The sequence below is a fragment of the Saccopteryx bilineata genome, chromosome X, assembly GCF_036850765.1.
Source record: "Saccopteryx bilineata isolate mSacBil1 chromosome X, mSacBil1_pri_phased_curated, whole genome shotgun sequence".
NCBI lineage: Eukaryota > Metazoa > Chordata > Mammalia > Chiroptera > Emballonuridae > Saccopteryx > Saccopteryx bilineata.
This window is the reverse complement of record NC_089502.1, coordinates 79,670,100-79,687,865: the sequence shown is the minus strand read 5'-3', so window position 1 is coordinate 79,687,865 and position 17,766 is coordinate 79,670,100. Positions and strand designations below refer to the sequence as shown.

Below are 17,766 nucleotides of genomic sequence, written 5' to 3'. Positions count from 1 at the left end.
TGTTATAGCTATAGAAAATTATAATCCCTCTCAAGTCTTTTTCATAAACAGCTAAAGTATAAATAAATGAAAATGTGGCAAAATATATACCTTTAGGTTGTTCTGTTTAGAGCTGATATTTGAAGAGTCATAGGAAAGAACTGAAGGATTGTCTGCTTATGGTTTAGCCTTCTAATTTTATAGAACAAAGGCCTAAGTAATTGATCATAATTAAGTTAATATCTTTAATACTAAGTTTTCCCTTTGAAAGAAATATGAGAACTTAATAGAAGCAATCATACAAGGTGATAATAAATGCAAAATGACAAAGCTGCTGTAACTGTATCCAGCCTACCACCTAGTGGGCATATTCATTCCCTTTTATATCTCTTTCCAACTCAAGCTCCCATACCCCTTTGCACCTCTTCTTTATCTCTTGCCTAAGTGTATATCCCTGTTATCGACCCTGTAAGATTCCCTTTACTTCAGAGCCATAAATCCTGGGTGCTTGGTCAGATTTTCTATTAAAGGAAATTTATGTTCTTCTGGAAATAACATCCCAAAGTAAAGTTACAACAGCACTAACATGTTCCCTGACGTTGTGTTCTTACCTTGTTTGATAAGATTGGAAAATTATTCATAGTTAAATGTATTGCTTCTATATATTTTTGGCACATTAATTTTTATTAATAATATTTGCCTCTGGCGGCTGTTGGTGATTTCATTACCTAAAAGGGGGTGGAAGTGCAGATTAGTAATACATAGAAATTGATATTTCTATACCCTTTAGGGGTCAGAGGTTGGAAATACTAAGAATTATAGAAAAGCATTTTGTGTTTTAAGAAAAAAATTCCTAGTCTTTTGGTGAGGATACTCGGGTTCCTTTCATAGATCTGCCACTATGTTATTTTATTTTTTTCTTTTGCTGTGCCTTGGTCTTCCTAGTAATAAAAACAGACTTTCTTATAGTTAACCTTAAGCATAATAGACAAGAAGACAATAAATTATTGAAATCTAAAAATAATTTCTCCCTTATTAAATCCCTGCAAAATGGAATTAGTGGAGGGGTTAAAGAAGGATAAAATTATACCTGAAGTTCTTTTGGGTTTCTTAAAAAAGAAAGATACACGGAGCAATCCATTAATGGCAGTATGACTCTGTCAGACCCATAGGATCCTCTGAAAAGCAGTGGCTCAGCCATCTAATCTGTTCATTCAGTTCCACAACAAATGTGCCCTCCTTGCCAAGGGATGGGGACTTTAACATTACTAGCATTCTTTTATACCCTTTAGAAGTCTCCAGCTTTTCTTTCTGCATAAATACAGCAACTAAGCATCTTTTTCTCTTTTCCCGGGTAGCTGAGGTTTATTGGCTACTTAAGTCAGATCTTGTATAAATGAGAAAAAAAAATTTTGGCAATTCTGGTATATATGAATGTTAGGAGAAACCCAGAATCACCTAATATTTTTTAAAACTGATGATTGCCTTATAAAGGCTTCTCATTTTACAGATAAGAAAATAGGCCTAGATAGGTAAAATATCATATTGATTGAACCATATAAAATAGTCTTTGCTTACTGCTTTTTGTTCTGTCAATGCTGGGCCTACCTTTTATGCTATATGCATATATTAGGATAAATGAGTATACAATTGAGGTTCTTGTAATAGCTGACTGGCCATCAGTAGTCTGCTTGTTTTTTAAATACAGAATAGTATACTTGCCTGAAGAGAAGGTCTAGGAAAAGAAGATTGAAAACAATAGGGATTTATAGATGTTGTAGTGGCACACAGTAGACACCTCATGTAAAGTAGCCTTGAGTGCTATCATTTTGCATATATCTACCACCCAGGTTGGTGGGCAGGAGATAAGGGACTATAGATATGTGTTCTATACCCTAAAATAGAAGATGATGTTGGGAATTTTTTAATAAATTTTAGATATTCTTTGTAGTCACATCTTAAAATCTTGCTGTAGACTTGGAAGGATACCTGTGACCACCATGATACTTTTCAACTTCATAAGTCAAGAAACCAAAGAAAGAATTCTATACTTCTTTTATTCTTAGCAGTCAAATTTTAAGGTACACAGAGAGAATATCTGAGTGTGATGTAAATGTGTGTGTTTGTGTGTGTGTGTATGTGTGTGTGTATGGATTGGCTTGTATTTGAAGAGCTTCAAATCGTCTGAAATAGGAATGAAGCAAGAAGAATTAAAGCCAATCTCCGCATAAGAACACACCTCTTAATCCCAGGTTACCCTGGACTCCATTTTGCATCCTTCCCTTTTTTTTAATTGAGAAGGGGGGACACAGACTCCCACATGTGTCCCAACTGGGATCCACTCAGAAACCCCCATATGAGGTCTAAGTTCAAATCAACTGAGCTATCAGTGCCCAGGGCCAATGCTTGCTCAAGCCAGTCGAGCCACTGACTGTGGGAGGGGAACAGACAATCAAAGGGGAAGACGGAGGGTGAAAGAAGATGGTTGCTTCTACTATGTGCCCTGACTGGGAATCAAACCTGGGGTATCCACACACGGGGCCCACACTCTATCCACTGAACAAAACCAGCCAGGGGGCATCCTTCTTAACTGGACAGTTATGATTAAGTTAAATGTGCTACTATCTAGAAGAAAGTACAAGTTTGCCTGCTTCCTCAGAGGGATAGAGGGATCTAAGATGTATGAATGAAGTGTAAGTTTCTAAATGGACTTAAATGGTACATGTAAACTATGAAACAATACAATAGCAATAATGAAGCCACTCTGGAAACAGGTAAATTCCAGCAAGCTTAATAAGACCTCTCTAGCTGAAATAACCTTAAAACAGAGAAAAACAAGTTTAATGACTGATATATATTTGAAATGTGCAGGTTGGACAGCATTTGGACTTGGAATGAAACTGTAAGAGGTTACATTCATGGATAACCAACAAGATAAGGCTCTTATTGCCTCAGCCAATGGAGAAAACACTCTGATTAACGGGGTCAAAGAAAATGGTAAGGGAATTTAATTATAGTATATAATATCTCTCATAGTAGTCTTTGGTGTTATTATGGATTTTTAGTATCCACCATGTCTGGGCAGGTTAAGTCTAGAATGCCTCTGAGGTCGATGTTAATCTTAAATCAGGGGTCCCCAAACTACGGCCCGCGGGCCGCATGCAGCCCCCTAAGGCCATTTATTCGGCCCCCCTCCACACTTCCGGAAGGGGCACCTTTTTCATTGGTGGTCAATGAGAGGAGCATTGTTCCCATTGAAATACTGGTTAGTTTGTTGATTTAAATTTACTTGTTCTTTATTTTAAATATTGTATTTGTTTCCATTTTGTTTTTTTACTTTAAAATAAGATATGTGCAGTGTGCATAGGGATTTGTTCATAGGTTTTTTTTTATAGTCTGGCCTTTCAACGGTCTGAGGGACAGTGAACTGGCCCTGTGTAAAAAGTTTGGGGACCCCTGTCCTAAACTTTATTCCACCAAATCTCTAACTGAACTAGAAAGGTCTCTAAGACATATCTAACCCAATCCCTTTCCTCTCCCAAATAATCTGTCAGATAATTACTTAAATTTCTCAAAATTCCTAGTGAATTAGAAATAAACTCTGATGTGAGACTTGAAACATGTAGATTTGGAATGAGCTTCCAGAACAGAGGTCTGAAGAATAAGACAGCCTCACAGCTCAGAACCATGAATATCCCATCTGAGCATTTTCTTATTCTGAAAGCCTTGACTTTCCAATTGATCAAGCAATCAATTCAATATTTCTTAATTTCTGGGGAAAGTCTCTGTCTGAAGAAAAAGGTGAACCTAAAGAAATAAAGTTTTTTGTTTTGTTTTGTATTTTTCCAAAATTAGAAGCAGGGAGGCAGTCAGACTCCTGCATGCACTCCCCAACTGGGATCCACCCAGCATACCCACCAGGGGGCGATGCTCTGCCCATCTGGGGCGTTGCTCTGTTGTGGCTGGAGCCATTTTAGTGCCTGAGGCAGAGGCCACGGAGCCGTCCTCGGCACCTGGGCCAACTTTGCTCCAATGGAGCCTTGGCTGTGGGAAGGGAAGAGAGAGATAGAGAGGAAGGAGAGGTGGAAGGGTGGAGAAGCAGATGGGCGCTTCTCCTGTGTGCCCTGACTGGGAATTGAACCCCAGACTTCCACACGCCAAGCTGACGCTCTACTGCTGAGTCAACCAGCCAGGGCAAAAAATAATACTTTTTTACTCACATGAATATTCAATATAAAATCAGGGTTGTTCTTGAACTTTGTAATTTCTTGTTCTTAAGGTAGAGAAACTGAGGCCTAGGTTATATAATAAGATCAAGTACCAGAAACTGACCAAGCAAAAGAGAGTTAATGAGTCTGGTCTAAGGCTTTTAACTTTATTCCTATCATTTTTTTCCTTTTTTCTCTAGACTCAGAGAACCAGGATATGCCAATTAAGTCATTTGCAGCTCTAGAGGCTGCTGCATCTATCCAGCCTATACCAGTGGTTCAGAAAGAAACCCTGATGTATCCCAGGGGTCTCTTGCCTCTGCCCTCCAAGAAGCCCTGTATACAGAACCCTCCCTCTACTTTGGACCTGACTGAAGCACCTGCGCATGCTGCTAATAGTGCTTCTGTGAATGCCATTTCCCTTACATCTGGCATTGGAAAAGGGCTGAACACATGGTCACTGCCCAATGAGTGTGAGAAAGCTTCATTCGCCATTATGGAGCCTTCAGGCATGTCAGCTCTGAATGGGGACTGCCTCATGCAACCAAGCCGAACTTGCTTGGGCTGCTTCATGGAATCCAAGGATGCAGTAGATCCTGAGCCAGGGATCAGTCTAAAAGTCGGTGATCTAAATAGGGAATATGACACCTGTGCAGTCTCTGATATAGGGATTCAGTGTATTAATGCTGGAGAAAACATAAAATATGGAGAGCAGCTGCTCTCAGATCAGCTCCTTGGCTTCCCCCTACACAAATCAAGGGCAGGAGATAGACGAGATGCTGAGAAACCTGACATTGACTTGGAGGATCCAGCTCAGAAAAGCTATTATGAGGCATTACTGTTAGATAAGTGCAACACAGAAGAGGCTTTGCTGGCAAATTCCAGTCAGGACTGGGGTTACTTTGAGACTTTCATTAGTGAGAGTAAGATTGAACTGCTTGACCTCTGTTCCAAGAATGAGCTGTCTGTCAACCTATTCTCTGAAGAGGATGTGGATAACTACATGTTTGATGATGATGAGTCAACATTGGGTAGTGATGTCTGCTCCCTGAAAATTCGATATGAGTCCTTCCAAGACAACGTTCGAGACAAGACCACCCTTCTGATGCAGGAAGATGCCCAATTCAACTTTTTCCCTAGTGTCTTTACTACCTGCCCCAAGCGGGAGTCTAAGAGTGGGGCCCTGAAGCAGAGTAATGATCTTTCCCAATTCAAGGTCCCTGACGTGAGTATCATCTGGGGGGAAGAAGACAAAAATCTGGACAAGAAAAAAGGCAAAGAAGAAGGACAGGAAGACAAAGGTATAGAGAAAAAAGATGGAAAGGATAATGGAGAAAAGTCTGCCTTAAATAAACCATGCAGTGGGACTGAGGGAGGGCAATTTAAGAGTCCAAAACAGGGCCATCTTGCCAATTCCTTGGAGGCATCAGGGAATTTCCGTGAAGACAGTTCCTTCATTGAGGCCTCTTATGATGCTATGAAGGAGATCAAAGATTGTAGCCGCTATATGGCTCGGGACAATAATTCTGGCAGCTCTTCCTCCCAGCAGAACTATGGGCTGCGAGCAAAGAGAAAAGTCAGGTACAGTGAAGATTATCTATATGATGTTGATTCATTAGAGGGTGAAAAAGTAAATGAGAGGAAAGAATGGCTTCCAGTTGGTTCCAAAGAGGAAGATGATGATGAATGGTGTCCCAAGAAAAGAAGAAAAGTAACCCGTAAAGAGCCCCCTGTTATTATAAAATACATTATCATCAATCGCTTTAAAGGTGAGAAGAACATGCTGGTGAAGTTGGGTAGGGTGGATGCTAGTGAGACAACAGTGAATTTGAGTGAGCTCCAGCTAAACAAATATGCCAAGCTGGCGCCCTTGAAGGACTTCTGGCAGAAGAAGAGGAAGCAAAGAAACAGCAGCACAGACTCCAACAAGATACACTTATGTGCAAAGCAAAGCTTTGAATCAGGTAGCTTTGAGGGGTCATTCCTGCCACCTGCTCGCAAACGAAAATCTAAACTTGGCAACAGGCACAGGATTCAGAGAATCCCATCCATGGAAACTTCAGCAAATGGTAAGCAAGTTTCATTCTGCAATGATCAGAGACAAGCTAATAGTCTTAAAGAAGATGGAAGCCTGAAAGGTACACTGAAACCAGCCCCTCTGGTTGCTCCTAGCTGTGCAAATGGATCACATTCAAATGACATCACAGGATCTGATTCAGTGAAATTCAAAGCCCAAGATGCAGAATTTAAGGGGCCAGAGAGGAAAGTACTGAACAAAATCAAGTTTAAAAGTGAAGCCAGATTAAAATCTAAGAAAATGAAAGCTGGGCAAGAAAGCAAGCCAGTTGTTCAAATGAGCCTTCTTTTGGAAGACAGATCCTCCAAGGCTGATTTAAATAGTGAAGGTATCCCTGGGACCTCAAACAGTTCCCATCTATCTGAATTTCATGAGGCAAAGGTTGCTAACAATTCTACCTTCCTACCAACAACCTGCTCTTCTGAAATTCCTCTATCATCTGCTAATGTTGCCACCAATATACCTGTTATCCCTGGAGGGTATCTGCAGACACTGTTAGATTCTTCTGACTTGTCAAATAATACTGGTGTCTCATACTTTACTCACCATCCTCCAGAGCAAAATGAAGACAGCCTCACTCAGACAGAAAAATCATTTGTACCTCTCCAGCCTGCCCAGGACTGTGTGCTTTCCTCACCCTCTGAGTCTGAGCTGCAGCAGTCATCCCAAAACTTCAAAATGGAATCAAGCGACTATGCAGATGTGTGGCCCAACAAGCCTACTTCTGGTACCCAAGAATTCATATCTGAAGTCTCAAGGGAGACAGCTGAAACCCAATCCAGTGAATTTGGAGTCTCCCGGGTATTGTCCATGGAAAATAACCTCACAGCTGCGACATACAATCCAATTTGCCTCAATAGCAGTGGCAGTAGTTGCAACAAGGTCCCATATGCCTCTGTGCAAGACACCCATCTTCCATCTGATGACTCTTATCAATTATGTCACTTTAATAATGGAGATATCTGCTTTCCTTTCCAGCAAGGCCCAGTCAATATGGATAATGGTCGACTCTTTAGCTTTGATTCCATTACCCCACTCTCTGTCAATTCAAGCAATTATTGCTCCTTAAGCTTGAAATCTTGTGAAAGGGATGGTGATGATGATATCACTGATGACTTCCTGGCCCATTGCAGCCCTAAGCTGGTGATCCAGCAGAGCATTGATGAAATAACACCACTAAAGGAATCCACTGACCTCCTGGATATTTCCAACTTTACTCCTGACAAATTCCGCCACTCTTCCCTCTCAGAGATGTCCCCACCTGACACCCCCAGTATTTCCCCTCAAATTACCAGATGTGAGAGTATGAAGACGCTAGGAATGCTGAAGGGGTTCCAAGAGGGTGTCCCAGGACCACTGGGCAATATGGAAAAGATCAAATGGGACTGCAGTGCCCTTTCACAGCAAGTCCAAGTGGAAGATGGATTTTCTTTAAATAACCATCAGTTTCAGTTCCATATGTTCAATGATGAGGATTCTGTCAGCCTACACCAAAAAAACCCTTGCTTATCATTTAATGATCCATCTGGTCAAATGAATACCAACAACAAAATGTCGAAATCAAGAAAGAAAAGTTCCCCCAACAAGAGTGGGGCTATGAACCAAAGTTCTTCTCAGAAAAACACCAGGAAAAAATCTTCCAAAGTTACCAACAAAGGGATTGAAAAGCCAACTGGAAAAACCTTCCGCCAGGTCCCCAAGTCAACAAAGAAAGGGAAATACATGGCTGCAATCAATGGAGAGAAAGTGCAAATTGGCATCAGCCATGGGGGAAGTCAAATCAACAGCATATCCTCCACAGGGAAGACACTGACCGAATGTATCCAATATGGTGGTCCTGGGGCCTCTATGAAGATGGCAAGTCAGAGGGGGCTTTCTGGAGATTGGACTTTGGGGAAAGACAGCAGCCAAGGCTGGAGCGACATGACCATGAGTACCAACACCAACAGCCTCCTAGATGATGATCAGCGGGAATTTCAGGAGCCTTCTTATATCTTGTCCAACATTGCCTCTGGTATGGCAGATGTGCAGAGATTCATGATGGCTTCCATGGAGCCCCTTTGGGAACCCGTGCAGCACCGTGGGGACCCCAACATATTCTATTCCCCTGAGTCTAATAGTCTAAAATTAAAAACCCTCAAAATATTGGCTGGAACACCACAGGAATCTAAGAAAAAAGTCAACAGTGGGTCACCAGGAGCCACTAAGAATCACAGGTCCATCAAGGGTGTGAGTAAAAGCAATGGGAAAGCAGCAATAGGTGATCCTGGTCATGCAAACATGCCTGGTTATAATGAGGACTCTCGTTCTGCCTTTCTTGATAAAAAGTATAATAACCTGAGCACTTTAGGCACTAACGGACAAACACACAAAAAGTTATATCGTCACAAATCCAGCTCCAAGGCCCCGAGAGATGAGAAGTGTAAGGGAAAGCATATGGAGCGAGAACAGGTCCACAAGGATGAGGCTGGAACAGCTTCTTTTGAAAAACTGAGGTAATACTGCACCAAAATGACTGAGATGATGCACCCTTACCTTTCCTCCTCCTACCTACTAAGTCCACAGTCCATCATTTCCCCCCTCTTGAAAGCAAAAGTTTGCATGAAAGAAACTGCCCAATTCCCTTCTTTTTCAGATTAAAAAGAAAAGAAAACACTGCATGAAAATCCTTATACCTTTAAGCCACCCAAAAGATTGGGACAATTTGATTGTGGCTTGGCTAGGTATAAGCTCTGACAAGGCTACATTTTCTGCTATTCAAGATTAGTTTTTATTTATCAAGAAAATAGAATTAAAATATGCTCTTCAGCGATTTGGGAAAGGGCAGGGTTTTGCAGAAAGAAAAATTCAACAACAGAATTAAGAAGTTATACAGACAAAAGTCAAAGATTATTTAAGTAAAAAGAACATAATTTGGAAAACAAAATCTCATCCTGCTGTAGTTAGCAGTGCTTTCTAGGGCCCCCTGCTATTTGTATCTTTTTCTGCATCATACGATGTCTAGTATGATGTAAACAAATTTAGATTTTGTGATCCCTTTGTGGGGCATACACTAAAACTAACTAAGATGGCATAAATTGTTTGGTTTTTCTGCAGGGATTCCGACTACAATCTCCTAAAAGCAGAAACAGCATTTTGGGTTTTACCTGTATTTGAAGAAGAGGCTCGCATTTTCCAGAAAGACATTTGATGTTTGTATTTTATTTCTTTCAAAATATGCCTTGTGGTATGTATGTTAACATGTAAGTGCTTAAAGAAAAGACTTAAAGTGTGAGAATAAGTCTTTGGAAGCAAACTTTAATCTGATATTCTACGTAAAAGACTTTAAAAGTCACAAACTTGCACAAGTAGTTTATGCACTATTTACCCAAGGGGAAAAAAAGGAAAACATTGTGCCAAACTACAAACAAGTGACTCTATTGTATATATTTTTACTTCTATATCAACATTTGGTTGTGAGTATTTGGGGAGCTTGTCCCTGTTGATTTACTAGGAACATTCCAGTGGTTCTTGCTATTAACCACCGCCCTCCCCCACTTATGTGGATAGCACCTATAGATCACAGTGGAAAAAATATGTCATGCTACACAATTTACCCAAACTTAAAGGATGCTGTTTGAAATGTGCCAAATTTCCTTACTTCATCTTACAAATTCACCCCACAGTTTAAAAATCATTAATGAATTTTTAAATATATATGTGCATACATACATTAGTTAAAAATTTTAAACTCTGTTGTCCTGTGTGAAAACATGAAGAATTAAACATGGCATGATAAAGGTTTTTTTGTTCCATTGTCCAACAGTTAAAATGTTGGAAAAGTCTGGAAGTCACAACGGCTAAGTCCATCAGGGACCCAGGTATATACATTTACAGAACCTTTTACAAGGAAACAAAAGAGCTGCTTTAAAGTTTGTTTTCTAAAAGCAAAATCTGTAGCTGAAAATTATTTAAAGTGCAAAGTTATATTGCTGATACTTTATATCTCAGTTTTATATATTTTATAATAGTCTGGGATAAATTATAAAATAGCTATAAAATCAACACTAATGATAAATGAAGTACATAGATTGCTTTTATTTGAGTAGTTTCCTACATGTTTTATTCCAGTTTTGTCAAAAGTGCACTCATATCACAGCTTTAGTTGTTCTCTAAGTGTTTAATCTTGCAATGCCAATGTCACTTAAAGAAAATGTTAAGGCATCCCAGTATAACTCTTATGAGTTACATATATTTACAGATATATATATATATATATATATATATATATATATATATATATATATCAGCTAAACTGAGTAGTTTGTGGTAATTACTAATTTGGGCCATATATACTTAGTCTGAGGATGACTAGTATTTGATGCCACACACTAAACTTAAATTTCAGTTTTTATACATATTTTTGAAATCACATTTTTTATTCAGTCCTATCCCCCCTTCTTAAATTTCATAACTCCAACATCCCTCACTATTAGCTTTTTCTTCCCCTTGATTTACCACTTTCCTTCTAACATTTGATCTATTTTCCTTGCACAGTTGAAGACCTTTGTGTCTGATGACTGATGCATTATGGCACAGATGAGATGATGGATGTGAAAGCGCTTTGTAGATCGTAAAGTGCTATACAGATATAGGGGATTAATATTATTAATGTTGTTGGTTGTTGTTGTTGTTAACATTACTATTCTTACTAATATTGTTACTAACCTATTAACTTTTGAATATATAAGCTGTGAGTGGGAGGGTAGAGAATAAGTGGGTGGGGGAAAAGGGGATTTTAAAAAACGGGAAGATGTTTCAAAAAGAAAATTTAAGCAAAATATGAATCTACCTAGTTATTGCCACCTAAATATATTCACAAACAGAGAAGAAACATTTGAAATTAGTCAGAGAGAAATGGAAGGAAGCCTGTCACATAGATTAGCATACACACTTCCCAGTTCATGATTCCTTTCATCTGCTCTATTTCTTATAACTAGGCTATAAAATGAACAAGCCTGTGTTCTTGATGGTGTGATTGTGTGCGTCTGTGGGGATGGGTGGGCGAGGAGCATTTTTTTAAACTGCTTCAGGTCTGTTTCTAGGCTTTGATGCTCTGTGTGTGATGACTCCTGGAAAATTACTTACTCAAAAGGCACCAGATGCAACATGTCTCTTGCTCTACAGCTGCCATCCAGAAGGGAAAATAATCAAATTGGAACACTTTCTTCTATTTCACCTCTTTGATAGCTAGCTGTTTGCACTAAATTCTATGGCTGGTTCCTAGGAGCTGGTATTTGTTTTTGTTTGTTTGTTTGTTTGTTTGTGTGTTTGTTTTTCTATTTTGCAGCTGAATTTTGGTTTGGAATCACCAAGTCTGCCTATATTGTGATCCCCAAGACTTCAGACTTCAAAGTCACCTGCTAGCAATTAAAAGAAGAAATGAATAAAATGTTCCATGAATACAATGTGCTTTATAAAAATAATATGGGAGTAATTGTCCAGTTTTTCTCAGTATCAGTTCAGCTTTGGGGAAGAGGGTGGGGTGAGTAGAAAGACAACCTGAAACTGTTGGAAACAAACAATTTTCTTGTCACACCTTACTATCCTTTGGAGCTCATTAGGGGCCAATTTTAGGGAATGGTTCATCCCTTACTCCAAAAAGAATTGCCATTTCAAAGTACCTTTTTTTATTGGCCTAAGTGCATTTTATGTTTTTAACATATCAATTAATAACCTGTAACCAATCACTTTGTATTAATATGTAATAAGAAACTGAGTTTGAGAAATGAGCAATAGGACTAGTCAAAAGATGCTTATTCTCTTAATATCCCTGTCAGTACATGATGTTCTGACTTCTTTGGTTTTTAGGGCTTTGTTGACCCTGTCTCTCCTCTCACAATTTTTTTCCTGTGACAACATAGTAGGCCTGACTTTTTGAAGATCCCTTATTCAACCAGCTGCCTTAGTGGAGTGAGGACCAATGATATAAAAATAGTGTTTTGCTCTAACACTGATCTCTCAAGTCAGATATATAAAATATTCCTTGGTCTAAAATTCCTGATTGCCACTACCTATAAACCTCTACTCTCTGAGAAGCTGCTTCCTATTAATGCCTTCCCAAATAAATCCTCTTTAATTTTTACTTTCCTGGGAATGGTATTCTCACTTGTTGTTCTTACTTAATCTCAGTCCTTGGTCTTAGAATTTCTTTTCTTTTATAATCTCATATTCTACCTTCCCAAAGTGTCAGTGTATAAGAACCTTAGCCAGACTATTTTCTTGCAGAAGTTCAGAGAATAACCTTCTCATTCTTAATTACCTTTAATTGCTTTGGCGATTTTCAAATCTAATTTCAAACACATGTTCATACACACACACACACACACACAATTGTCACATGACAGAGCAAAGTTGAAAACTCCTTTTCCATGAAAATCTCTGAGAATAGACCTGATCCCCTTTCTGCCCTGATTAGGTACTGGACTGTGTGGAGCAGGGTGTTAAAACAGTGGCCTTGACCAAGGTTCTTCAAAGACTTTGGGATTATATTTGGGCTGTGGTAATGGCTTGAACCAATGGCCTCTCTAGTGTCTCATCTACCACATTCCTATACTGCTTCCTCCCAGCTTTCTCTTCTAACTTCTTGTTACTCTGTGCAATTATGTGTTCAGGCCTTACCATTTCCTAAATGTTTTCAAATCTCCTGTACTACCTTGACCATCAGTTATTTAGCCATCTCCCTGAAGTCCTTGGTGCTAGGTGGGCTTTTGTGACAACTTTCATCTTCTCTGAACTTTTTCTTTGCTGAGATGCATTTGTATGAGTGCTAGGGGAAGGGAAATATGTGTGTATATAACAGAGAAGCATAAAGGATGTTTCACAAGCTGTAAAAAAAACTCTGGATAACATCCTATGTCCTGTTATGTGAGGTTCTGCAGTTTTAGTTAAGTTCTGTTACAGTGAATTGTAGTAAGTATTTACTGCCTAAAGGAGAAAAACCATAGCCAAGAACTTCTTAACCAGGCTTGCTCTTACCAAGTTGAACCAGTCTGATGCAGATCTGCCACACCTTCAATTTACAGATGCTCTCAGAACAGTTCCAAGAATTGAAGAGAGCTAAGTTGCTGCGCTGAAGAGGAGAATAGAGTACTAGCTAGTCCTAACTACTGCTAGAACTAGAAATGTTTGTTTTATTCTGTATTACTAAAAAATTATCTAATTTAAGGAGTTTTTGTTTACATGGCATTATTTTGATGACAGTGCTCAGTCTATCCTTTAAGGCACGAGTTTTCATTTTTGTCTTGTTTTTTTACTCAGATTGTTAAGCAGTAGCTCCAGTCATGAAGCAGAACCCCCATTACAACTACATAATACTTGAGATGTGCTCTTGTTTCAGAATCATTACTAAGAACAACTTAAAAGAGGCTTAATACAAAGATGAAGGTATGAATGAGGCTTTTAAAATCAGTATCTGGGTTAATAGATACCAATGTTAGAAAAGATGTATGTCCATCTAACAGGCTCACTGGTTTCTGGCTCATTAAAAACATCCCCTTCAAAAGGAAGAAAGGAGATATTTAAATCATTTTGCATCTGAGAGACACTTAGTTTTACAGCGCGCAGGCACGCGCGTGTACGCGCATACACACACACACACACACACACACACAGGCTTAGAATGAAAACTGGAAGAGGCCTTTTATTTTTTACTCTCAGTGAGGAGTGAGAAAGCTTAACATGCTCTACTGGGATACCTGTAGCACTGACTAGGGTTTGCTGCCTACAGAGTTTTGAATGTACTAGTCCTTAATTTAAGTTCCATAAAACTGAATGCACCTCTTTAGTAAGTTACTGATTTATGGTGCTTAAAAAAAGAGTATCCCCATTTTTCTCCTCTCCTAAGCCCCTTAAATATTTAAGAACATTTAAAATAAAAGTGTTAGAAGCCCTTTTTATGAATGTAACCCAAATTTCTGTTTGATATATGACACTCCAACTTTAAAAACTTAGGAAATTACTTGCCTTTTTTCTTTTAGAGTTAAGTTTTATAAATAATCTGTAGAGTCAATTGAAGTATAAAGCTTAAGGATCAGTCTTAAGACGCCTACAAAAGCTTGTATATTTTTAAGTGTGCCAATTTGTAACATATTTTGTAAGTGTATATTTTTCTTAGAAAAGTGCTGTGAAGTGTCTGTATGTGAGAGTTTTCCTTTTGTGCACCACAAGGTGCTAATAAAGGATATTTACTTCAAAGTTTCTGGTTTTAAAAACCACACAAAGAAAAAAATACACTTTTGTTGGGAATTTTGTAACACAAAACATGTTGTGAAAGAGTATAGTGATCTTGTGCAAAAGAAAATGAACATTTGTGAGTTTCTTGCTGTTTTATAGATTTTCTTGTAAATTATTCTTGTAACACCTCTGGTTTTGTTGTTCTTGTTGCAAAGGTTTTGAATATTTGTGACTGAGTGTATGGTGAAACTGTCATAATGTTACCTAGCTGAGTTTTGTTATTGTTTATGGAATAAATAAAAAGAAAAGTTTAAAATACTGCTTTAGAATCATATGTAACAGAAATCAAACCATTTCCAATTAAATTCTATGTCCCAAATAAAAAGTTCTTCATTATCTAGAGCAGTGTTTCTCAAACTACCTGTGGTGAGGTACCATTTATTTTCCTCAAATCTATCACAGACTGATACTATCATAAAACAAAATAAGAATGAATTTTTACAGGGGAAAAATATGCAAAATAAAATTCCTAATGTATTTAATTTAACATGTAAAATTGCAATTTAAAACAAACATAGGGAAAAAGAAAAGAATTGCAAAAATTTGGTACTCTATTTAAGACAAGTCCTTTGATTAATGCCAAATTGCCATAGAAGGTTCTCACCATGCTTTGAGAAACAATTTGAGTAAGGCTAACAGCATCAGCATCATCTGGGAACTTGTTAGGAATGCTGAATTCTAAACCTTACACTGATTCTGCTGAATTACAATCTGTATTTTAACAAAATTCCCAGTTGATTTGTAGGCATATTAAAGTTTGAGAAGCACTGGGCTGGAGTTTTATGCAGGGAATTTTGCTGCCCATGAATTGAGAAATCATTTACTAATGTGTCCAGTCTTGAAAGACCTTAGAACAAACAAATGGTGTCCATGTTTTGTGGTATAAATGGATTCTGCAGAGATGCAGTCCTCTCTAAGTGTCAAAGTTGTTTATTGAAAGTAATAAACGCTAATTTGCCTGATACCCAAAAGATGTCAGATTTTCCATAATTCCCTCCCATTCCTACATCATTTTACTTATTACTCACCCATGGATCCTGTTTTCTTTAATCAGTATTTTCCCAAACTCTATTCTCACTTTGCTCAGTATTTTAATATTCTATATGTGTAGGAAAACAGGAAAACTGGAGTCACCCATCAGAGAGAGCCTGGAACCCTGGCTAACCACATAAATAAACTATTATCAATTCTCAGAAAATGATTGTGAATTTGGGGGGGTAAAAAGAATGAGGAGCACACCTCTTAAAAACCCCTAATGTTCTGAAGCTTTATTTCTCCCAATTTTTGTGAGTTCTCTATGTGATGGAGATTACAAATATATGTTCTTTACTCCATGCAGAATCCAGAGGTCAACATAGCCTTAAGGAAAGATCCTTCTTGAACTGAACAAATGGCAAAGTTGGAGTAGATCAGTGATCCCATTCTTTTCCCTGTGGTTTCATTTTATTCTCTCTCTCTCTTTTGACTAAAGTTGAGATAGTATCAGAAGATGTTAGCTCCTTTGTCAAAGATACTTTTTTTATCTGTGTTGCATTTGAACTTTCCATGTAGTTAATTTGGGAGAAGAGTGATTATGACACTTTTAATACAGTATTCCATCTAAATTAATTGGAGTTATGGTTATTAAAATTTCAGGCCACATATCAATCAGTTTAAGGATCTAATAAAATCAATTAGCCTTCACCCCAGAAAATGAACATGACCATAATTTTTCATAGAATTTCAGAGAATTCACAAATTAAAAATTTTTGCATTAGGGGCATGAATTCCCTGAAACATCTTCCCCACATATATAATGAAGTTTTTTTAGTCTTGCTACTTCTTTCTACTGACCCAAGATAATTCTCATTTATTTATTGTCTACGTGCTAGGCATGTTACATGAATTATCATTTCTCACAATATCCCTGCAAGAGAGGCACCTTTCTTATTTTGCATTATAAAAATTAGGACACATTGAGGTAAAGAATCTCACAACTAATAACCTTCAAATAGCTGACAAAACCTCTGTTCCTATCTCTAACTCAAGATGGTTATTTTCAGCATAAACCATATTGTCTCTACCACTTCAAAAATATAATAACTATTAATACTGACATTAACCACTCTTCAATAAATATTTAGCTCTGTCAGGTATTGTGCTAGATGCTGAGAAAAAATTAAAAATAAATATAAAGCACATGCCTTGCCCTCTATGAACCCACAGATAAAATAAAGAGGTACACTGTAATAATTTAAACAGAAAAACACCCACTGTTGGTTTATTTTTTTTTTGTATTTTTCTGAAGTTGGAAACAGGGAGGCAGTCAGACAGACTCCCACATGCGCCCAACCGAGATCCACCCGACACGCCCACCAGGGGGTGATGCTCTGCCCATCTGGGGCATTGCTCTGTTGCAACCAGAGCCATTCTAGCACCTGAGGCAGAGGCCGCAGAGCCATCCTCAGTGCCCAGGCCAACTTTGCTCCAATGGAGCCTTGGCTGCAGGAGGGGAAGAGAGAGACAGAGAGGAAGGAGAGGGGGAGGGGTGGAGAATCAGATGGGCACTTCTCCTGTGTGCCCTGGTCAGGAATCGAACCTGGGACTCCTGCACTCCAGGCCGATGCTCTACCACTGAGCCAAACGGCCAGGGCACTGTTGGTTTAAGTAACTAATGATTTACTATCCTTAAGCGCCTGAAAAGAAAAAAAAACTCTATCTATTATAATGGAGAAACTAATATCACAAAATGTCACTCCTAGTAACCAATACCTCACCTTCAACTCTTCCTGCTGCTTTGGAATAAGAGTTGATAGTGAGCCTAGTCCACCACTTACTAGCCATGTAATTTAGACCAAATTTATATTTCAGTATCCCAGAGTCTCTGTCAAAAAACAACAACAACCAAAACAAAAACAACAGTATAACAAGACTATCATTCCCATTGACTTATCATGAATAAAGAAATTACAGCGAGATGACATCAGAGTAATGGCGTGGTAGGAAGCGATACCAATAAATCTCCCCCAAAACTCAACAAGATCTTCAACCAGAAACAGAAAAACCTATCCTTGGAGCCTCCAGATGTTTCGCAATACACCCGAAGGTATGGTCGAGCAAAAAATTGGCTAAATACATAATCAAACCCCGAAGGAAATAGGGAGTAAGAAATGCTCCGCCTTCTTCACTAACCTAAGCAGGGCGGCTTTCACTGGGAACTGAGAATATAGAAACCAAGGTGGGCAAAGG

General features: G+C 38.5%; 1 protein-coding gene across 2 annotated transcripts; it reads left to right on the top strand.

The window, feature by feature from the left end:
* Positions 1-2,848: 2,848 nt before the first annotated feature.
* NEXMIF (neurite extension and migration factor) lies at positions 2,849-10,949 on the top strand. 2 transcript variants are annotated; one of them, XM_066249308.1, is made up of 3 exons: positions 2,849-2,976; positions 4,388-8,278; positions 9,361-10,949. In XM_066249308.1, the coding sequence occupies exons 1-3, from the start codon at positions 2,898-2,900 to the stop codon at positions 9,381-9,383; spliced, it is 3,993 nt and encodes a 1,330-aa protein (XP_066105405.1). In that variant the 5' UTR covers positions 2,849-2,897; the 3' UTR covers positions 9,384-10,949. The 2 variants fall into 2 exon arrangements, with proteins under 2 accessions (XP_066105405.1, XP_066105404.1); XM_066249307.1 differs by having other exon boundaries at positions 4,388-8,759.
* Positions 10,950-17,766: the final 6,817 nt, after the last annotated feature.

Coding starts and splice junctions, on each gene's coding strand:
- NEXMIF (XM_066249307.1), top strand. CDS start 2,898: ATGGATAACCAACAAGATAAGGCTCTTATTGCCTCAGCCAATGGAGAA. Junction 2,977..4,387: donor TAACGGGGTCAAAGAAAATG/GTAAGGGAATTT, acceptor TTTTTTCTCTAG/ACTCAGAGAACCAGGATATG. Junction 8,760..9,360: donor GCTTCTTTTGAAAAACTGAG/GTAATACTGCAC, acceptor GTTTTTCTGCAG/GGATTCCGACTACAATCTCC.